This window comes from Chrysochloris asiatica, unplaced genomic scaffold (assembly GCF_000296735.1).
Source record: "Chrysochloris asiatica unplaced genomic scaffold, ChrAsi1.0 scaffold00003, whole genome shotgun sequence".
Lineage (NCBI taxonomy): Eukaryota > Metazoa > Chordata > Mammalia > Afrosoricida > Chrysochloridae > Chrysochloris > Chrysochloris asiatica.
This window is the reverse complement of record NW_006408521.1, coordinates 19,057,633-19,079,770: the sequence shown is the minus strand read 5'-3', so window position 1 is coordinate 19,079,770 and position 22,138 is coordinate 19,057,633. Positions and strand designations below refer to the sequence as shown.

At 43.0% G+C, this 22,138-nt stretch overlaps 1 protein-coding gene across 2 annotated transcripts in view; it reads left to right on the top strand.

Moving 5' to 3' along the window:
* Positions 1-22,138, top strand: part of MYOF (myoferlin) — a 188,516-nt gene that overhangs the window by 9,270 nt on the left and 157,108 nt on the right. For both annotated transcript variants that reach the window (XM_006831148.1, XM_006831147.1), the window contains exons 2-3: positions 15,476-15,531; positions 20,707-20,798. In XM_006831148.1, the coding sequence (XP_006831211.1) occupies positions 15,476-15,531; positions 20,707-20,798 (148 nt within the window). The remainder of the gene's footprint in view (positions 1-15,475; positions 15,532-20,706; positions 20,799-22,138) is intronic.

The following is a 22,138-nucleotide window of genomic DNA, read 5'->3' as shown; positions in this document are numbered from 1 at the left end:
AATAGTGAGATTGGCCCAGGATCAGGCAGTGTTTTGTTCTGCTGTGCATAAGGTTTCTATGAGTTGGTACTGACTTGATGGCACCTATCAACAACAACAACAATGAACAAAATAGAGTCCTGGTGTGGCATTGTTGGTTAACACACTGGACTGCAAAGTTGGCTTGAATTACAAGGCTGGCAGTTCAAGCTCACCAGCTGTTCCTCAGAAACCCTGTTTTACAGGGTCACTGTGGGTTGGAACCGACTTGACGGCACTTCACAGCAACAGTACATGTGGTTACTGTTGGATTGGATAGCACAGGAATTAGCAGAACAGTCTCAGTGGTTAAGAATCCAAGTTTCCGCTCACTTGCAGTGTGTCCACAGGCAGGTTGCTCCGTAGCTTTCTATCCCAGTTGTAAATGGAGAAGAAAATAGTCCCTGCCTTATGAGGGTTGTTGTTGTTGTTAAGTGCCATTGAGTCAGTTCCAATCCAGTGACCCTGTATATGGTTTCCGAGGAGTGTCTGGTGAGCTTGAACTGCCAACCTTACGATTCAAACCAACTGTGTGGTTCAGCGCATTAACCCACAGCTCCACCCCAGGGCTCCTTATGAGGATTAGCACGAGTGAAATGAAAGCACATGGTAAGTGCTGTAAGTGTTAGCTGCTACTTAGGTCTTCTGGAAAATTCTGGCCTGGGCGTATAGCCCTGAGAAGCAACAATAACTTTTCCACACCACAACTGCCATCACCATTTACTACATTCTTATAACGTGCCCCCTACCTGTGTGTGTGGTTTTCTGTATGCCTAATGTCATTCTTTGTTGTGGTTGTTGTTAAGTGTTGTCGAGTCAGTTCTGACCTATAGAGATCTTGTATAGGGTTTCCAAGGAACAGCTGGTGGTTTTGAACTGCAGACCTTGAGGTTAGCAGCCCTGTGCTTATCCTACAGTGCCATAGCAGTACTCCAATTTCATTCTTTGTTGTTGTTGTTAGGTGCCATCGAGTCGGTACGGACTCATAGCGACCTTATGCACAGCAGAATGAAACCCTGCCCAATCCTGGGCCAACCTCACTATCGTGGCCATGCTTGAGTCCATCGATGCTGCCACTTTGCCAATCCATCTCCCTGGGGGTCTTCCTCTTTTTCTCATTCTTAGGAACTAGGTATTATTATCATCTTCATTTTAATGTTAAGGAAACCGAGGCAGAGATAGGTAAAAGTCACCTCAAGACTGTCTGATTTACGGAGCTCAGCATAGGCAAAGGCACAACACATACTTGGCCTGTGCCTTTAACAACCAAGCCAAGTGAATGCTTCCCACTCTGAAAGGACTGAGCTTCTCAGTGTGTAAGTGCCATTCAGATCCAGCCTGAAAGAGGAAGAACATGTACAAAGAACAAAAGAGCTTAAAAAAAAGAGAAAAGAAAAACAAACCCCAGCCCTCTTGGGGTGAGTTTGCTGAAGGGTAATGAAATCCTTTATGACACACTGTGACTCAGAGGCTCAGAGCTGACATTGCCCCGCAGTGAATCAGTTCCTCTGATCATCAAGCTGGGGCCATTTTGTTCATGGAGACTGAAATTCCACTTTGTTATATGTAGAGTTTTCAAAATCTACTATTTGACTGGCAGGGTAAGATTCTACTTTACCTGAGCTTTCTGGCTTAGCGTTTTCATCATGTCTTATACAATGAAAAATATCCTTTTCAAATGATCTTCCTGCTTGTCTCTGCTCAGTGCCTCTTGCACTCTTCTTTTTTGCTGCTGCTTCCTCACACTCCGCCTTCCACACATGAATTTATTCAGCTGTAGTTGAGTATGCACTCTTCCAGGCAATGCAATGGGGAACAAGTCAGACTTGGCTGCTGCCTGCATGCAGTTTATAGTCGAGCTGTGTGAGTCCAGCTAGAGTTCAAAGATTAAAGAGTTTAAAGTCCTGGAAAGAGACATTATCATTATTGGTAGATAATATTGATGATGAGTGCTTGTAGCTAGTTTAACACTATGCTAAGTGATTCCCATATCTTTACTTATTTAATTGTTATTTTCCCCAAAAAATAAAGTCCCCTATTTTATAACTGAACAAATTGAGCCTTGGGGAGAATGGATAAATACCTTGGTCAGGGTTCCAGAGACAGTTCCAGGGGGAGTTGGGACCCAGCTGCCCACCACTGTGGTTGTGGTGTGTGGTGCAGTGTTGAATGTGAGTCCCGGCCGCATCTGCAATAGGCCCACCCTGTGGCCCTGCAGTTGGACTTGGAGTTCAGATTCCCAGGACTCGGTCTATTTACTGCTCATTGTATTTCTTTAGATGCACTCAGCACCGGGGGCCTGGATGCCTTTAGGTTGGACACCTTTAGGTTCAGAGGCCTTGTCTGGAAGTCCATATAACCTCCAGTTTACCCCAGTATGCCAGATACTTCCTGATAGTTTCCATGTGACATGGTATGAAGCAGGGGTCTCCTCCCAGGGCGTTTATGGTATAGAAAATGCCTTCATAGTTGTTATCCTCTCATCCCATTTTGGATGTCATTATACAGATTTTGCAGATGAGGATACTGAGACTCAGATAGGTCAATGGAGGTCACATCTCTGCAGTCAGGAAGAGGTAGGGAAGACTAAAGTCTCAAGACTGTTGTTGCTGTTAAGTGCCATTGAGGTGGTTCCAACACAGAGCAACTCTGCGTAGGGTTTCTGAGGCTGTAAGTCTTTGCAGGAGTAGAAAACTCATCTTTCTCCCGAGGAGCAGTTGGTGGGCTCAAACTGTCCACCTTGTGGTCTGCAGTCTAGTGTTCATCCTACAGAGCCCCCGCTCATCCCATTGCGATGGCATTGAAGGACCAAGTGCTGATGCAGTGCTGGAGGCACTCACTCATCTGTGCCAAGAATGGGTCATACCTGTGCCCATTCCCAAGAAAGGGGATCCAACAGAATGCAGAAATCATACAACAATAGCATTGATATCCCATGTAAGTAAAATTTTGCTGAAGATAATTAAAAAACCAGTTGCAGCAGTACATCAATAGGAAGCTACCAGAAAGTCAAGCAGGATTCAGGAGAAGATGTGGAACCAGGGATATCTTTGCTGATGTCGAATGGATCTTGACTGGAGGCAAAGAATATCAGAAAGTTGTTTACTTATGCTTTTTTTTATTGTTTACTTATACTATGTGAAGGCATTTAACTGTGTGGATCATAACAAACTATAGATAACATTGTTAAGAATGAGTATTCCAGAACTTGTCGTTGTGTAATGTGAATGAAGATCACAGTCTACACCTCAATGGAAATATAATAAAAATCTTCACAAGTAGACCAATAAATAGCATTATGATAAATGGAGAAAAAAATGAAGATGTTAAATACTTTATTTTGCTTTGGTCCACAATCAGTACTCATGGAAGCATCAGTCAAGGAATTAAACGATGTATTGAATTAGACAAATCTGCTTCACAACCAGCAAGCAAGGTTGTATCATCTGCACATCACAGGATGTTAATGAATCTTCCTCCAATCCTGATGTCACTATCTTCTTCATATAATCCAGCTTCTCTGATTATTTGTTCACTGTACACATTGAATAAGTATGGTGAAAGGATATAACCCTGGGACACACCTTTCCTGATTTTAATCCATTCCCTTGTTCTGTTTGAACGACTGCCTCTTTGTCTATGTACAAGTTCCTCGTGATAACTTTGTAAAGAATGGGTATTCCAGAACACATCATTGTGCTCATGTAGAACTTGTACATAGATCAAGAGGCAGTGGTTCAAACAGAACAAGGGAATGCTATGCAGATAACAAGACCTTGCTTGCCAAGAGGACTGATGAAGGTCAAAGACTACAGCCTTCAGTATGGATTACACCTCAATGTAAAGAAAATAGAATATCTCAAGTAGACCAATAAGTAGTTGTTGTTAAGTGCCGTTGAGTCGATTCCAACCCATGGCAACCCTGTATAGGGTTTCCAAGGAGCAGCTGGTGAGCTTGAACCACTGACCTTGCAGTTCAAACGACTTTGCAGTCTGATGCATTAGCCCACAGCACCACACCAGGACTCCAGACCAATAAGTACCACCATGAAAAATGGAGAAAAGACTGAAGGTGTCAAATAGTTCATTTTGCTTAGATCCACAATCAACACTCATGGAAACAGCAGTCAAGAAATCAAATGACAGTGTATACCATTTGATTGGTTGATGATGCATGGAGGGGATTGTAATCATGGCAATAAAACGATATAGGATAGGATGAATGTAAAACTAATGTTCTCCCATGTAAACTATCACATAACTCACAATAAAACATTAAAAGAAAGAAATAAAGAAAAAGAAATCAAATGACATATTGAATTAGGCAAATCAGCTGCAAAATCCATCTTTAAAGTGTTCAAGAGTGAGGATGTCGTTTTGAGGAGTTAAGGTGCACCTGACCAAAGCCATGGTATTTTTGGTTGTCTCATATGCATGTGAAAGTTGGACAATGAATAAGAAAGACATTAGAAGAATCAATGCCTTTGAGTTATGGTGTTGGCAAAGAATATTGAAGGTACCATGGACTATCAGAAGAACAAACAAATTTGTGTAGGAAGAAGTACAGCTAGAATGCTCTTTAGAAGCCAGGATGGCGAGACTTCCTCTTACTTTGGACATGTTGTCAGGAGGGACCAGTCCCTGGAAAAGGACAGCATTCTTGGTAAAGTGGAGGTTCAGCAACAAAGAGGAAACCCCTTGAGCTGAATTGACGTAGTGGCAGCAACAATGGCTCAAACATAACAACAATTGTGTGGATGGCCCAGGACCAGGTGGTGTACTTCCTTGAGCTGTGATAGGGTTGCTATGAGTTGGAACCGACTCAAAGGCACCTAACAACAACAACAACATGCATGTCTTTGGTTTTCTCCATGCTTGGGCATCTCTTTGCTTTAATTCTACCCTCTTTCTTGTGCCAGAGACTTCATTGACAAACAAAAGCCCACAAATAATCAGAATCCCCAGCTCTCCCTCAGACCAGTGATAACCCAACAATCTAGCTCCCAAAGAGCCTAGAGCTCAAAGCCATTTGCAGCATAGGAAGGAGGGCTAAGGGCTGAAGATTGAATTGGATTGAAACAGCTGACAAATGCAAAAATCCTGCTTAAAAAGATTATTGTGGGACCCCAGGATCCAAGGCCAAGGGTCACTCAGTTGGGAGGTTTTTTGTTTTGTTTTGTTTTTGCCAGGGAGGGATAGTATTGAGTTATGAAGATTTTGACTCAGTGCTGGGTGTTTGTTTTTAAAGTTCTCTTGGGAACCATTTTAGTTTCTCTTGACACTCTCCATCTCTTGGAGGTAGGGAAGGTGGAGGAACTCGGTCCTCGAAGTTTGTCTGATGGAACCAGTTGGTTATTCAGACTCTGGTCCACATACAGGAATATCCACTGTGTCCTGGGCTCATTCTTACCCTTTTGGTGGCTGCTCAAAGCAACGCTGTGAGGGGGCTTTTCCATCCATCCCCTTTGACAAGACGCTCAGACCTTCAGAGATCCTTTGAAACACTAGTAAGTCCCATGTCTTTGAGCTGAGCTCAAAATGAATTTGCTGGAGACCACCAGCTTTAACACATTCTCTAGCAAATCATGTCTCAGAAACATGCCAGCTAGAGGCAGAAAGTGGAGAAGAGGCTCATGAACCAGAAGACCTGTGTTCAAATTCTGACTGTTTCCTACTGGTGGGACTCCCGGTGTGGTACTGTAGGCACAGCACTGGACTATGAACCACAATGAAGTGGCTCTCGTCTCCACATCACCCACTTTGTTGTTGTTGTGCCTCAAAAGAGGATAAAGGTATAGAGAACATATACAATGCCTGGCATATTATGGTGCCTGTATTGTTGTCGTTAAGTGCCATCGAGTAGATTTCGACTCATAGTGACCCTGCATGGAGTTTTTGAGGAGCCGCTGGTGGGTTTGAACCACCAACCTTGTGGTTCGTAGTCCAATGCTGCTTCTATAGCGCCACACCAGGATTCCGTGGCCTCTATATGTGGTGACAGTTATTCCTGGACATTCAAAGTCAGTTGTTGCTGAGACAATTCAGGCTCCTAGTGACCCATGTATGTCAGCAGAGTAGTGGGCCCATAGTCCTTTCTTTCAATGGCGGACTTTTTGAACCCAGTGTACTCAGTCTCCAGGCTTTTGGCTGCCAGCTGATCATATTAATTACTTTCACCACCCAGGGTTTAGATCAGGGGTGGGAAATGTCAGGCCTGCGAGCCTTATAGCCTGTGAAATCATTTGGTCTAACCTTGCCAAGGCAACCGCAAGCAGGACTCGAAATTCAAAAAATCTAGGAGCTTTTTTCATACTAATATAAATTTATATGAAATTATGTTATAAATATACAAATGATGCTTGGCAGAAGGAGCTCTGGTAGCATAGTGATTATGAATCAGGCTGCGAACCACAAGGTCAGCAGTTCAAAATACCAGCTGTTCCATGGGAGAAAGATGAGGCTTTCTGCTCCCATTAAAGATTTACAGCCTCTGAAACCCTGTCCAGGGTTGCTATGAGTCAGAACCAACTCCACGGCACATAACCACCACCACCCATAGTTTAGATGATACTTAGTTATTGTTGTTGTGTTGTTAAGTACCATCGAGTTGGTGAGTTGGTTCTGACTCATAGCGACCTTGTATAGGGTTTCCGAGGATCCGCTGGTGAGCTTGAACCGCCGACCTTGCATTTCAAACTGACCTTGCAGTCTAGTGCATTAACCCGTGTTGTTGTTGTTGTTGTTAAGTGCTGTCAAGTTGGGTTCCGACCCATAGGGACTCATATAGGGTTTCCAAGGAGCAACTGGTGAACTTGAACCACAGGCCTCCGGGTTCAAAGCGGACTTTGCCATCTAGAGCATTAACCAACAGCGCCACACCAGGACTCCAACCCGCATTGGTGGTGGTGGTTTTGTGCCATGGAGTCGGTTCCAACTCATAGTGACCCTGTACAGGGTTTCTGAAGCTGTAAATATGGGAGTAGAAAGCCTCATCTTTCTCCCACGGAACAGCTGGTAGTTTCGAACTGTTGACCTTGAGGTTAGCAGCTCTGTTTGTAATCACTATGCTACCAGAGCTCCTCCAACCTGCAATAGATACCAACATTTATTAATAAATGTAAGCACAGAGGGCTAAAGTAAGTAGCCCAGAGTCATAGAACTGTCAAGTCCACTCTGACCCCTGTTGGTCCTATAGGACAGAGCAGCACTGCCCTAAAGGCTGACAGCTTTATGGGAGCAGACCACTAGTTCTTTTTTTCTGTGTAGCTGTTGGTGTGTTTGAACCACAGACAATTCCATTAGCAGCTGAACACTTAATGATTTTGCTACCAAGACACTTACTGGTAATGATGAAAATGTGATAGGACATCAGCAGGTGCCCGCAGCCTGAGGTTGCAGCTCAGAGCATGGGTTTGAGAATGAGCTTGACTTGGAGCTGAAGCTTAGCCATGCCACTTATTAACTGTGTGACTTTGGGTGAGTCTGTTAATGTCACTGAACCTCACTTTTCTAATCTGCAAAATGGGGATAATAGCACTTTCCTTATAAAGATTAGGCTTGGCTACTAAATGAAAAGCTGGCAGTTCCAATCTACCCAGTGGTGCTGCAGAAGAAAGGCCTGGCAATCTACCTCCATAAGATGACAGCTATTGAAAACTCTGCTGAGTACAGTTCTACTAGGACATACACGGAGTTGCCCTGAATTGCAATTGACTCCATGGCAGTGGGTTTGGTTTCAGTTCTTGTAAGGATTAAACAAACAAATGTGTTTCAAAGTACCACACAGAATATAAAGAGACCAAAGAGTCATGTGGTTTGCTTTCTCCACCCAGGCAGCTAGTCCAGGTGCTTGGTCCACGTGGGTTCCCTGTACTAGTAGCCTGGGCAGTTGTCAGAGCTGAAACCCGACCACTCCCGGGGGGTTCAGAATTTGGGAAATAGATTCTGAATGAGTTGTCCGAACCAACCAGGCCACACTGCAGTTCCCTTGGAGGATTGGCTTTTGATTCAAAAGCTTGTCTACCTGCAAGAGCATCTCTGGAGGCCAGTGGGGCACTGGTTACGGAAAAAGGAGCTGTAAGCGAGTCTCCCTTTTTGTCTGGGCATTCCTCTTTATCAGTGATATCAGTGACTGTTTCAGACATGTACAAAACAACCTCACTTTGTATCACGGTTGCCATTTGGCCAAAATGCCTTTCAGCTAGAACCTGTTTGTTCACATCATCCTGAGCAACAGGGCAGCCAGGGCTGGAAGGCAAAAGTCAAAGATATTCCTTTAGTGGGTTAGACCTGGTGGACCACATGTCTGTGTTCATGTGGAGCTGAGGGCAGGGCAGTCTCCTGCTGGTCCTTCCTAGAGCCTGGTGTGATCTATGGTTATTGTGGAAAATCCCTCAGATGCTGATGGTTGTCCGACCATCTGCCAGGGAGGAGCAACCACTGCCCACATGCCAGCTGCCCCAGGCAGGCTTCTGAGGACTGAAACAGAGCCAGGCAGGAGAACAGCTCCACCCAACTGTCTCCAGCTCCACTAGCTACTTCCTCTGATGGCTACCGCCCTGTTTTCCAAGTCTCCCTGGCCTGGGGACTTCTCTGGGGTTGGCCTGGGGTCTTGCTCTGGTGCAGTAACAACGAATAGTATCATACACAGCTCCTGTTTGTTTAGTGTTCCTTCCATGGGGACCTAGCAATCCAGGAGTCCTGCTCTCTTATCTTTTCTAAAAGGGTCCAACATACTGTCTGCTAGGTGAATAGTAAAGGAAATGGTTCCGTGCAAGAGGTTGCCGGTGGCTAGCCAGAAGCACTTGTCCTGTTCTCATGGAAACCTTGTTGGAAGGTTGGCACAAGGGTTAGTGATTACAATAGTGACCTTCACAGAGCTGAAAGAGAAGCAAGCACAGCTAATCAGAAAACAGGAAATGTCCCAAAGAATGCCTGGGTTGAACTTCATCACAAACGCTGCATTTGAGTCAGTGATGTTTAGGGTTGAAAATATTTCATTCTTTCCCTTAGGAAGAAACACTCATCTTAATAAAATGACGGATGGGATCCTGGGGAAGTAGGTGATGTGGAGAAGGAGGGGTTTCCAGTAATTTAATCTGATGGTTAGCACCTGCGACTTTGACCTTTTTTTTTCTTTTTTTTTAAAGGTGGAATTGAATAGTTAAGCAATATAAATATGTGACTGTGGCTGCTGATAAGAAAATAATTTATGGACTTTTTTTTTGGCTGACGTGTTTATGTGTGAGAATGGGTTTTTAATAAGATGTAATGTATACACATTTGGATAAAAATCAGCCACCTTCTTGGAAGGGATTGAACTGGGTTCCTCTAAAAGAATGTTGTTGTTACATGCTGTGGAGTCAGTTCTGACCCATAGTGACCCTGTACAGGGTTTCGAGGCTGTAAATCTTTACGGGAGCAGAAAGCCTTATCTTTCTCCCGTGGAACAGCTGGTAGTTTCGAACTACTATCCTTGTGGTTCACAGCCCGACTCATAACCACTACGTTACCAGAGCTCCTTTCAAAGAATAAGCGTTACTTAATAGTTCCTTGTTTGCTAGGGAGACAGGAATGTGCAGTGGTTAAAGGTGTGGGCTCTGGAATCAGGCTAGACATGGGTTAGAAGGCTTCTTCCTAGCTCTGTAATCTTGGCCATGTTACTTAACTATTTGGGATTTGCTTTGTTCATCTGCAGAGCAAGTAATAGCAGTGCCCACCCTGGTGTGGCACTGTGGGTTAATGCTTCAGACTGCAAAGCCATTTGAACTGCAAGGTTGGTGGTTCAACCTTATAGGAGTCCTGGTGTGGCGCTGTGGGTTAATGTGTTGGACTGCAAAGTTGGTTTGAACTGCAAGGTCAAACCAGCTGCTCCTTGGAAACCCTGTAAGGTTCGTTATGGGTCAGAACCGACTTGATGGCACTTAACAACAACAACCTTATAGGTGTGGTGCTGCGGGTTAATACATTGAACTGCAAATTCCGCAGTTTAAGCTCACCAGCCGTTCCTTCATTGAGACAGAACCGACTCAATGCCACATAACAACACATTATAGGTTTGCTGGGTGGGTTAATGAGAGAATGGTTTAGCACATGCCTGGCCCAGAGTGAGTGCCCCTATGTGGTGGTGCCCTCAGCAGCGAGTGACAGGAGCTACAGGAAGTCCCACTTGAATAGTCCCATCTGGTCTGTTGTCAGCTAGAATCTGCAGACTCAACTGCTTCCCGTTGTTCTCAAAGCACAACTGAATCATGTGCTCAGGAATGTGTATCGGAAGAGCTGTTGGGCACTTTGTTTTTCTTGGTGGATTATTATAACCTTCTTAAGTTATTAAGTTATGTTCTTATGCCCTCCTCCCTTACGTGGTTAGTATTAGCCTGGCTTTCAAGGCTCTGCAGTGTAACCTTTTCAAGCAGCCTAATTGTCTCAGCTCCTTTCCATGTCCTTGAAGCCAGATGGGTTGTGTAGTGTCCCCAGACCCAGCCTGTTCTCTCCTGCCTCCATGCTGATTACTCACCCTACTGCCTCTGCCCAGAGTAAGTTTTTTCTTCCCAGTTCTACAATTTCCAGTCCTTTCTTGTACTTCAAGGCCCAGCTCAGCCCCTTTCTCTGAATTCACAGTACCCTTCCTCTGTACCCATCTTCTATTCAGTCACTATGGAGTCCTGGTGTGGCGTTGTGGGTTAATGTGCTGGACTACAAGGTTGCTTTGAACCACAGGGTTGGCAGTTCAAACTCACCAGCTGCTCCTTGGAAACTTTATACACGGTCGCTGTGAGTGGGAACCAACTCAACAACACTTAACAACATCAGTGGCCGTGTCTTGGAGTCCCTGTATTGTAAATGGTGAATGCACTCAGCTGCCAATCAAAGGTTAGAGGTCTGAGTTCACCCAGAGGCTCCACAAAGGCAAGGCCTGCTGATTTATTTCTGTAAAATCAGCCACTGGCATCCCTGTGGAGCACACTTCTCTGATAGACATGGGGTCACCTGGTAACAGATGCTGATCTGGCTCATCCTACTCCCTGCTGGCCCATCTGAGGCCAGGAGCCATGTTTTGTGTATCTTTATATCTCCCAGCTCAGGTCTGGCAAACAGTAATTCAAAAATATTTGTGGGATGGAAGAATGAGGAAGTGGATTCATGCTTGTGGATAAATACAGTGAATGGACCATTTCTATGGATAGGGAGTGAGTTTCATTGGGTCTAGCCTGACCAGTCATTATTCCCATTACCCTGCTCTTATAGGAGAGACTTTCAGGATGAGAATGAAGCAGGGAAGAACATGATGGGACTTTTTGCTACCTGGTGGAAACATGCGTAAACATCTGCTTGGTTCCTGTGTTCAATAGCCCATAAACTCCATTTGTGGAACTTCTTAAGACCAGGGGCTATGTCTTATCCTCTGGTGTTTCCTTGCTTACTGGCATATAAAAACAAACACAGTTGCTGTTGAATTGATTCCAACTCATGTCAGCCTTGTGTGAGCCAGAGACTAGCACATTGCTCCCTAGTTTTCAGTGGCGGATTTTTCACGAGTAGATCACCAAACCTTTCTCCTGAGTTGTCTCTGCCTCGACTCCAATCTCCAATCTTTCAGTTAGCAGGCAACCATATTAACCATTTGCACTTACTGTTGTTAGTGTTGTCGAGTCGGTTCCGGCTCATAGTGACCTTGTGTAGAGTTTCCGAGGAGCGGCTGATGAGTTTGGTGTGTTGATTTTGCCGTTCAAACCAACCTTGCGGTTCAGTGCTTATCCTACAGCACCATACCAGGACTCAATAAACATTTGATGGCAAATGAATGGACAGTGAATCTTGTCACACTGTTCAGCTGCTGGCTTTGACACAATCCTCTGCCTACAGGGAGGGTCAGCAGCGCCACATTCAGCATAAGATAACCACATAGATGGTCTTCCTTGTTCTCTGTTTCCTGGGGTATTCATCAGGGTTGGGATTCTTTGTAAGCCCTGTGTTTTACTAAAGCTTCCCTGGAGCCCCTGTGCCTGTTTTGCCTCCCTGCCCAGCCCAGAGTCTGGAGATTTGGAGACTGGAATGTTGCTTCAATAGCATCCTGCAGTGATCCAAGACCAACGCTAAACTCCTGTGCCCAGTTTCTGCAAATTATTTGCTGCCTTCTCCTTGTTCCACCTATTTGCTGAAACGTCTCACCATTTTCCACCTTCTCCCCTGAAGTTCTACTGTAGTCTCAGGCTAGTTTCATTTCTTCCTGGACCAGTTCTCCATTCACCAAGTCCTGGTTATGGTAGCAAGGATAGGGGTGAGATGGAGAGGGGGATGGGTGGTACCATGTCATGCTTGTCACATGCAGGGATTCCTAACTTTTGTCAAGATTAACTCACTTGAGAATCTGGTAAAAGTAATAAATCCTCTTCTCAGAAAAACTCACAAATGCAACATTGTGTGTGCTGGAGCAAACAGTCTTAAGGGAGTTTCTGAATATGCTGAAACCTGTCCATGGGTTTGTCTACCAGATCCCTCCCTAAGGTGTCAAGCCCTTGACACACAGCACAGGCTTGTTTTACTGAGCTTCACAGATATTGTGGTATAAAACATAACTTTTATATGCAATGGGAAAACAAAACATTGTGTAACTTGCTTCATTGTGGCAGCCTGCTACCAAACCTGCACTGTCTCTGAGGTATGACTGCATACATATGGATCTTTCTGTCCCCAACTGTTCTGGCACCTTCCAATGAGACAGTATGGTCTAATGGCAAACACATACACATACATACTGGTTTTAGAACCAGGGAGATTTAGGTTCAAGTTCCCGCTGTTTCTTTATGAGCTGTGTGAACTTACGGAAGTTAGCTAACTTCTCTTGGCTTCTTTACCTGTAAAATGGGGATGAGAATGCTTCCCTTGTAGGATTTTTGTAAAGATGGTCTTGTTGTTAAGTGCTGTCAAGTTGGCTCTGACTCATAGTGACCCTGTCTAGGGTTTCTGAGGAGTGGATGGTGGGTTTGAACCACTGACCTTGCATTATCCTGCACACCTATAGATGATTGATATACAGTACCTGGGTGATGCAAACAGTTAAACATCACTCAAGTGCTGGGAAAAAAAGGAAAACTCACCAAAAGCTACCTGGGAAGAAAGATCACAGAGCAGTTCGACTAGGTGACATACAGGGTTGCCATGAGCTGGAACTGACGCCACAGCAGCTGTGGTTTTTGTTGTTGTGGTTGTTATAAATGATGAGTAAGAGTCATTTTGTCAGCTCTGTTAAGTTGAAGGTCCCTTTGTGTGGCTCCTCTTCTGTCAAGAGCATTTTCTCCAGCTACAACCACAGGAAGATGGAGAAGTGCTATTGGATGAATAGGGGGTGGGCAGGGGAAATCTCAAGACAGCTTCTATGACATCAGTGTCAGAGCCAATGAAGGGCTCTGTAGGCCCCACAGAAACCACCTCACGACAAACAGCTCAAGCTGATGTGTAGGGTCCTGCTGAAGCTTAAAAAGGGAAGCCAGTCAGGGCTTGTGATGCCCACTCAAGTGGAAAAGTTAATGCTTAACAGAGTGAGGGGAATGATTCACAGCTGTGCTATGCTGAGGTCTTGGAAGACTGAGGTGGTTAGGCCTACAGACAGCACGTGACATCCAACTGAGTCTGTGCCACAGCCTCCCACATTCCTCAGCCGGGAAGCCGTGCCTAGGAGTGCTTCAGATGTTGCCACGGGTGGCCAGGCTGCCTGGGTTCAAAACCTAGCCTTGACCCTTACTAATTGGGTGACTTTGAATATGATACTTAATCTTTCAGGTCCCTTAGAAAACTGGGAATGGGGGGTGGGCATACTGGGGCCACTAAGGGAACAGTGTTTTTCAGTGGAAGAATCCTTGCCTTCCATGCAGGCCTCCTGGAATCGATTCTCAGCCAGTGTGCCTCAAGCACAGCCGCCACTGTGCTGTCCGTGGAGGTTTGTGTGTGGCTAAAATGCAGACGCAGTTTCAGCAGCACTTCCAGACTAAACAGACGAGTCAAAGAAGCCTGGCAATTTATTTCCAGAAATCAGCCAAAGAACACATGCATCACAAAGGTCTAATCCTATTGGCCATGGGGTCCCCATCAGTCAGGCGCCAAGCTGACCACAGTAACAGAAGTAAAGTCTTTAAGAAGAATTAAAAACAACCACCATCACCATAACAAAAGCACACCAAAAAGCCAAATCATCAAGTAGATTCCAGGTACTGTAGGATAAGCACTGGACTTCTAACCACAAAGTCAGCAGTTCAAACCCACCAGCCACTCCTCAGAAACACTACACAGGGTTGCTATGAGTCCGAACCAACTCAGCAGCATTTAATAACAACAGCATGTGTTACATAGTAGAAGTGCACTCAGTAGGGTTTTTTGTCTCTAATCTTTGATGGATGTAGATGATCAGGACTTTCTTTTGTGACATCTCTGGGTGCTCCCAGGAATCTTGAGGGATGAGCCAGATTAACAATTATTTGGCTTCTTAGGTGTACTGTCCAGTCCACCTGTCAGAGACAGAGGATCTTGTGGGCTAAGATTAAGGACAACCCAGTTCTCTGTCAGCCTTCAGAATTTCTCTTCTGCTGTTCACCTTGTATTAAGCCTTGGAGGAGGAAATCCAGCTTAAATTTAACTGCCAGGGCTCCAGGCCTGTCTCTTATCACCCAGAGAGGTGGTGTGGATTTCAGAACTGCATTCCATGTTTAAATCAGGGCACCACCGTCCCATTTATGAGCTCCTTTATGTTCGTCTGTAAAGAGATCTGCAACCCAGAGGTTAACTTCTTCCTACAGTGGAGACTGAGTGACCTTGGAGAAGTTAGCTAACTGGGCAACCTTGATGTGCAGGGACCTACTGCATTTTCCTGACTTCAAATTGCCCCTTTCCTTAACTCCTTGTAGACCTAGGGGGTGAGAAAATGATTTTAAATAAAAAAATATGCCACTCAGTTGGAACAATTTGATTAGGGGAGGTCCTGACCTAGGTAGATGAACAGTGATAGTGGTGAGCCATTGAGTCAGTTCCAACACATAAGCGGCCCCTGATTAGGGTTTCTGAGACTGTAAATCTTTATGAGAGCAGAAAGCCTCGTCTTTCTCCTGTGGAAAGGCTGGTAGATTTGAACTACTGACCTTCAGGTTAGTAGCCCAGCTGGTAATCCACTAGGTTACCAGGGTTCCTTGGGTACATAGTAAAACCAAACCATTGCTGTCGAATCCATTGGACTTATGACGACTTCATGTGTGTCAAAGTCGGGTTTTCAATGACTGACTTTTCCTAAGTATATTGCCAGATCTTTCTTCCTCTGGGCATACTTAACTGTTTACATCATCCAAGGACTTTGAGCCCATAGTGAGACCCTCAGTAAATAAATGTTCTTGGAATGACTAAATGAATAATACATCCATGCTCTATAAATACTTTGAATTGATTGAAGTCTCTTATTTTTTATTTGCAGATGAGAAAAAGAAAACAAAGAAAGTTGATAATGAGCTCAACCCTGTCTGGAATGAGGTGACTATTCTTCTTTCAACTTTGATCCAGTGCCTAAGCTACACCTGATTGTTCCATCTTTAGGGCAGAGGTTAACCTTTCCCTTTTGAAGGGGAATCTCTGCATTTTCGCCCTATCCTCTGTATCTCCCTTATACCAGTCAAGAAAGCAGAATACTTCACAAGACATGCCATACCAGGGCCCATCTCCTGTGGTGAGCGCAGTCTGCATGAGGAGTGAGAAGGCTTAGGGTCTAGCCCTGGTGCAGTTGTGAACTGGTGGTGAGACCTGGGCATGTCACTAAATCATGTGGCCGGATTAGATCATACCCAGAGTCCCAGAAGGAAAGTTCGGTCATTAAAATCACATCTGCAAGTGACTAGTTATGACAGTATTACATGACGCTGTGTGTGTCTTATGAGTATGACGTTTGTTGTTTTGTATGTTAATAACAGTAATATGTACTTAATATAGAAATTTGGAAAACTTCAGATAAGCCTAAGCAAGAAAGAACTTCTGATAACATTTGGGATTTATTAAATAATGTTCATTGAATGAATATATTTAATAAAATATGGTATCTCAAATGAAAACTAATAGCAAATGTAGATTCATATCCTGTTTTTTCTTATTATGATCTCCTGAACATATACTCATATCATCCAACTAAAGTGTTTTTAGTGACTGTGTAATAGTCCATGGACTAGTATTTCATACAATTTATTTACCTTCTGGTAGTCCTGGTGTGGCACTGTGGGTTAATGCCCTGGACTGCAAAGTCAGTTTGAATCTCAGGGTCAGCAGTTCAAGCTCACCAGCTGCTCCTTGGAAACTCTACACAGGGTCACTATGGGTCAGAACAGACTCAACGGCACTTAACAACATTTACCTTCTGTATTGCTGTTGGCTTTACATTTATCTTATAAGTAGCTCAGTGTGCTATATGTTAATATGTGGTTATTGCTCTTAAGTGCCAAGGAGTCGGTTCCCCACTCATGGTGACCCTGTGTAGGGTTTCTGAGGCTGTAAATCTTTGCAGGAGCAGAAAGCCTCCTCTTTCCTTCGTGGAGGGGCTGATAAGCTCCAACCACTCATCTTGTGGTTTGAAGTCCAGAGCTCATCCTACAGAGCCATGGATAGATGAAAAAATTTAACTCTTTCCACTAAGTAGAAGTTTACCAGTCAGACTCATTTTCTAAAAGTTGATGATTGGCCCTATTATTTGTTTGTTTTCTTCTCCAAAAGCCAGCTCATAACTGGATAAAAGTAATAATAAATGCCTTTGTTATTTTCACTCAGCCACCTAGCTTTGAAGACGTCCCCTGCACAGATAATAAATAAAGCCTTTCACCTCCCAATTAGTTTTAGCATCTCTAGACAATAAAGGGAGACCTGGTGTGGCACTGTGGGTTCATGCGCTGGACTGCAAAGTCAGTTTGAACCACAAGGATGGTGGCTCAAGCTCACCAGCCACTCCCAGAAATGCTATACAGGTTTGCTATGGGTTGGAACTGACTCAATGGTACTTAACAACAACAACAGACAATAAAGATTATGCATTACATTTGATGAGAGAATTATGAAAAACTCTCAATGCCTTTTTGGAAAGCCCTGCTGGCTTCATGTAGCCTGAGAGGGAATCCCATTTTCCTGTAATTTCATAGAAACCCCTAAGCTTAAGTCAGCTGTATTCTCAGCTCCCTGAGTGTAAGAGGCCTGACTGGTTGGTCTTCTGTGGATCATTAGCATCTTACACAGAACTCCAGGAATAAAACAAACAAATAAAAAATACACAAGTGTTTGTTTATTGTCTTAGGTTTTGCATAACCCTAAAATGTCATTTTATAAAGTTCAACCCATGTTGATCTAGGAATTGAGGAAAAAGGGGTGTATAGTCATGTGAGCAGATTTGTGCTCTTCAGAAAATCATCCATCTTACTGTTTTGTTCCTAGTATGGATTTTTTTTTTCTTATATTGCAAATGTACAAGGATAAGCTAAAAAAAAAAAAAATTGCTATTAGGCGACTGGGGTCTTAAAAGCTCATGAGTAGCCATCTAAGGTGCAACTATTGGTCTCTCCCTATTTGGAGGAAAGAATAGTGAAGAAAATAAAAGAAACAATTGTTTTAATGGGCAGTTGGACCATGGGGAACATCAGTTTTCACAACCCTGAGAACAGAGAACTAGATGGTACCCCGCTACCACTACCAACTGCTCTTTCAGGGACCACATTAGAAGGTCCTGGATAGAGTAGGAGGAAATTTTGGAACAAAACTTAAAATCATAAAAAAGACCAGGCTCACTGATTGAAATGGGATCACTCCCAAGACTATGGCCCTGGAATTAAACTCTCCCCATAGCTTAAACGATAAACAGGGAACAAGGAGTCCTGGTATGGCGCTGCAGGGTAATGCACTGGCTGCAAGCTTAGTTTAAACCACAAGGTCAGTGGTTCAAGCTCATCAGCTGCTCCTTGGAAACCCCATACAGGGTTGCTATGAGTCTGAACAGACTTGATGACACTTACCACAACAAAGGGAACAATAGTATTAGAAATGTTGGTACACCTTAAAATACTCTTTCAGATCAAACGGGTGGCATTTACTCAGAAGGGTTAGGAAAGGAGGAACAGAAACAAAACATGGGGAGGAAGTTGGAATAAGTGATGTTTGTTACATTGTGGACGCTGCAATAAGTGACATGACACTGTGACACTCCTACATCCATGGAAAGATTGATGCCAAGACACATGGAGAACCCCAAGGAACACTGGGCCTCCAGATGCTGAGACAAGGACCTTTCACCAGAGCCCACAAAAAGAAAGCCTTTCCTTAGAGCCAGCATTCTGGATTTGGACTTCTAGCCTCCTAAATTATGAGATAATTAATTTCTGTTTGTTAAAGCCAGCCACTTGTATTTCTATTATGGCAACACTAAACAACCAAAACAAAACAGATCTCTGCTCTCAATGGATGGCTGCAGATAAGTCCTTTCAGTAATACTCTTGTCTTAGTCTCGCTGGGGTACCTTATAAAGAAAACAAAAGGAACTAATATTCTTTTATTTTTGTGTGTGCCATGGTGTCAGGGGAAAACTATTTTGATGTCAGGGCTAATGTTGAATTTTTAACAAAACACAAGTGGACTTATACCCAAATCACTGAAGCTTTGCAACACGTTTACAGGAATGTTGCTCCACATAAAAACTAGATGAATCAAGTGTTTTAAGGAAGGTCTGGAAGATCTCAATGATGAGCCAAGAGAGGGAAGACCATCAACCTCCACAAATGGAGAAATTGGCCTTGGTGGTGGATGAATATCATAGAATTACCACTGAAATTGGGGTCTCAAATGATTGGGCATTTTCAATTTTAAGCAAATATCTTCTTCACCTCAGCAAGCCCAAAACGTTGTGGTTAGATCAGCTAGCCAAAGAGCTGAATTTTCCATCAGTTTTAAAGCAAGATTGACGCTAATGAGGGTGATTTTATGGAACAAATCATAACCAGGGACAAATCCTGGATTTACTAATATGATCCAGAGGGCAAGAGCCGATCAAAACAGTGGCTTCTGAGAGGATCTTCTGTGCCAGTTAAATTCAAGGCAAATATGTCAAGTCGAAGGTTATGGCAGCTGTTTTTTTTCGCAGCTGTTTTAAAGGGGTAATTTTGATAGATTTTCTCAAATGACATAGGGTGATCATGGAGGCTTATTAGGAAGTTTTAAGAAAATTATAAACTGCATTGTTGAGAAAAAGGCCAGAAAAGTTGTGCTGAGGAATTTTTTTTCTACATCTACACAACAATGTTCAATTCCTTGAGGGTAGCGAAGGCTGGCCTATGCGAACTTTGTTGGGAAACCTTGCCCCATCCACCCTACAGACCTGCTTTTGCCCCTTCAGTCTTGTTTTTGTTTTCTAAACTCAAAGAACATTGAAAAGGAACAAAATTTGAATCCCTCAAGGATGCCCAAACTGCCATTTGATGGTGGTGTAAATCAAGGAGCACAGAATTCTTTGGGAAGGGCTAGAGAGATGGAAACATCTTCTTCAGAAGTGGATAGATCTAGGTGGAGGAGATGTCAAAAACAAAACAAAATAATAGCTTCATATTGTGTAGCGATATATTTTGATTTACCCTTGCATTTGTAAAGTAAACCTCCCAATTGCTGTTTTATAATCTACACCAAGCTCAAATACAATGCCAGTCCCTAAACCTATTGTGATTAGTAGGTATGCTCTAATATTAGCTCAGAAATTCATTTTCTGTCCATTCCAAACTTGATATGAGGAGGATAAATTCATTATTATAAACCAGTAGGATGACTTAACTTATTTGTTACATAATTAATCAAAGGAAGCATTGGTACTATGCTGGTCTTTATTTTTTCTATTAGACAATAATTTATTATATTAAACTGTAAGGCTGGGACAGGTTAACCGACTGTAACACTGATCACAGTGTGGTTTAAAAGGTGCTGGTGCAATTTAGAAAAATGGTTTTGGATTATTAATTTCCTTTGTTCAATAAAAATGTGGTTAAGAAGAGCAAAGCAAATAACAATACCATTGTAGACAGTTTTCTTATACAAAAGGTTCAGCTACTGTAAAAAGGCAACTCTGACTCATGGTATTTTATTCTTACAGTAATTGTGGTGGGTCTTAAGCCCAGTTCTCTGACTAAGAGACAGAAGTTTCAGTGACTTGTCTAAAAGCTACAGAACCTAGAAAATGAAAAGCCCGGAGGTGCCTCCAGGGCCTTTGAGTTTAACTTGGGTTCGTTTTTTCCCATGCCTTTCATGTGCCTCCAGGTTTTGGATTTAATCATTTCTGTCTATGGAATTGTTGTTGTTTGGTGCCTTCAAGTTAATTTGACTCACAGTGACCCTATGTACAGTTGTACACACGCCTCACAATTGTTCCCAGGTTTGAGCTCATTTCTATCTAGCTGTTATAGGTTATGCACTGGACTGCAAGGTTGGCAGTTCACACTCACCAACCTTGGAAATCTTATACAGGGTCAGTCGCTATGAGTCAGAATCAACTTGACGGCACTTTATAACAACAATAGAATTGAATAATTGAAAAGATTTCCATTAGAAAAGATGATGACCTAACCTGTTGAACTATTGCATCTTTTTATATCCTCTAATCTTTTGTTAACAGTCTTTTTGTTTTCATAACCTTTATGTGAACAGATTTTGGAGTTTGACTTGAGGGGTATACCATTGGACATTTCATCTTCCCTTGGGATTGTTGTGAAAGATTTTGAAACAATTGGACAAAATAAGTAAGTTGTTTTCCATTATTTTTCTCATTTTACATATTATCTTATTGTGTGTTTTGTGGAAGAAATCCACTTACAATAATATATAACAGTACTTCCGATTAATTGTGCTTTAATTCTATGTCCTCCACACCATCTTCTGAATAAATATTGGATGTGGGTGGCTATTCCATGGCAGTGTTGAATTTAGAAGAGTCTACAAACCCTGGTTTGTTCACCACTTCTCTATCCAGTTGAGTGCCAATGGTGAAACCTACATACACTTCTGCAATTACTTTATTAACTCTACATAGTCACTTCCTACCTCTGTGGGTTGTCTGAACTGTCGCTATAATGAGCATAACCAGTTTCCTTTTCTGATTATGCATGATCCAGACACATCTTGTTCAAGTTCCACTTCCAGCCCCATTTCCATTTTAGACAGATCCCCCCAGGGGCTAGAATGATCTTTGTAGATTCACTCCAGTCTTGGACTCAGAACCCAGTCTTGGATACTGAGTCAAACAAACCCTGCTCAGCCCAACAACTAACCCACTCTGCCACTTTGTTGTTGCTGTTGTTAAGTGACGTTGAGTTGGTTCCGACCCATAGCGACCCTGAATAGGGTTTCCGAGGAGCAGCTGGGGAGTTTGAACTATGCCACTAGGGAGTTATAAAAAAAGAGATCAAGATTGAACTTGTAGAGATGAAAATTACAATGTGTAAGATAAAAATGACGATAATTATCTAAGAGTTTGCATTTCTAGTATTATTGCTTACTCTTCCATGTGTGTGCTTTCAAACCCATCATGACATACACACACACACACAAATACAGAGTCAAATTGGAAACGTACTATGAATGTAAATCATTTTGCAAGACACCTGTTTTGTTATATTATGAGTAAGAAGGAGATAACCAAATATCTAACAATATATGTAGAAGGAGACTTATCCAGATTCTTGCATAAGAAAAGGCATAAGCAAGAAGACAGCTGGGGTTTTGAGCATGAGATTAATGTAGATTTTCATTCCGCTACTTAGTTGGGTGACTGTTGGTGAGTTTATTTTTTAGTGCAGGCTTTCGTACTTCTAAGGAATGGTAGACATAGGACAAATTTTGATATGATTAAGAGAAAGCACTTCAGTTTCCTGAAGAACAACATAATAGTTTATTGTGGATTTACCAAGCGCCAGGCACTGTGCTAAGAATCTTCTATACTTAATTTCAGTTAATCTTTATAACAACTCTATGAGCCAAATAGCCTTCTCTCCAATTGCAGATGAGAGAAAGGAGGCTTAGATTGGTTAACCAGATTGCTTAAGACGACACAGCTACTTATGTGTTAACACATGAACTTAAC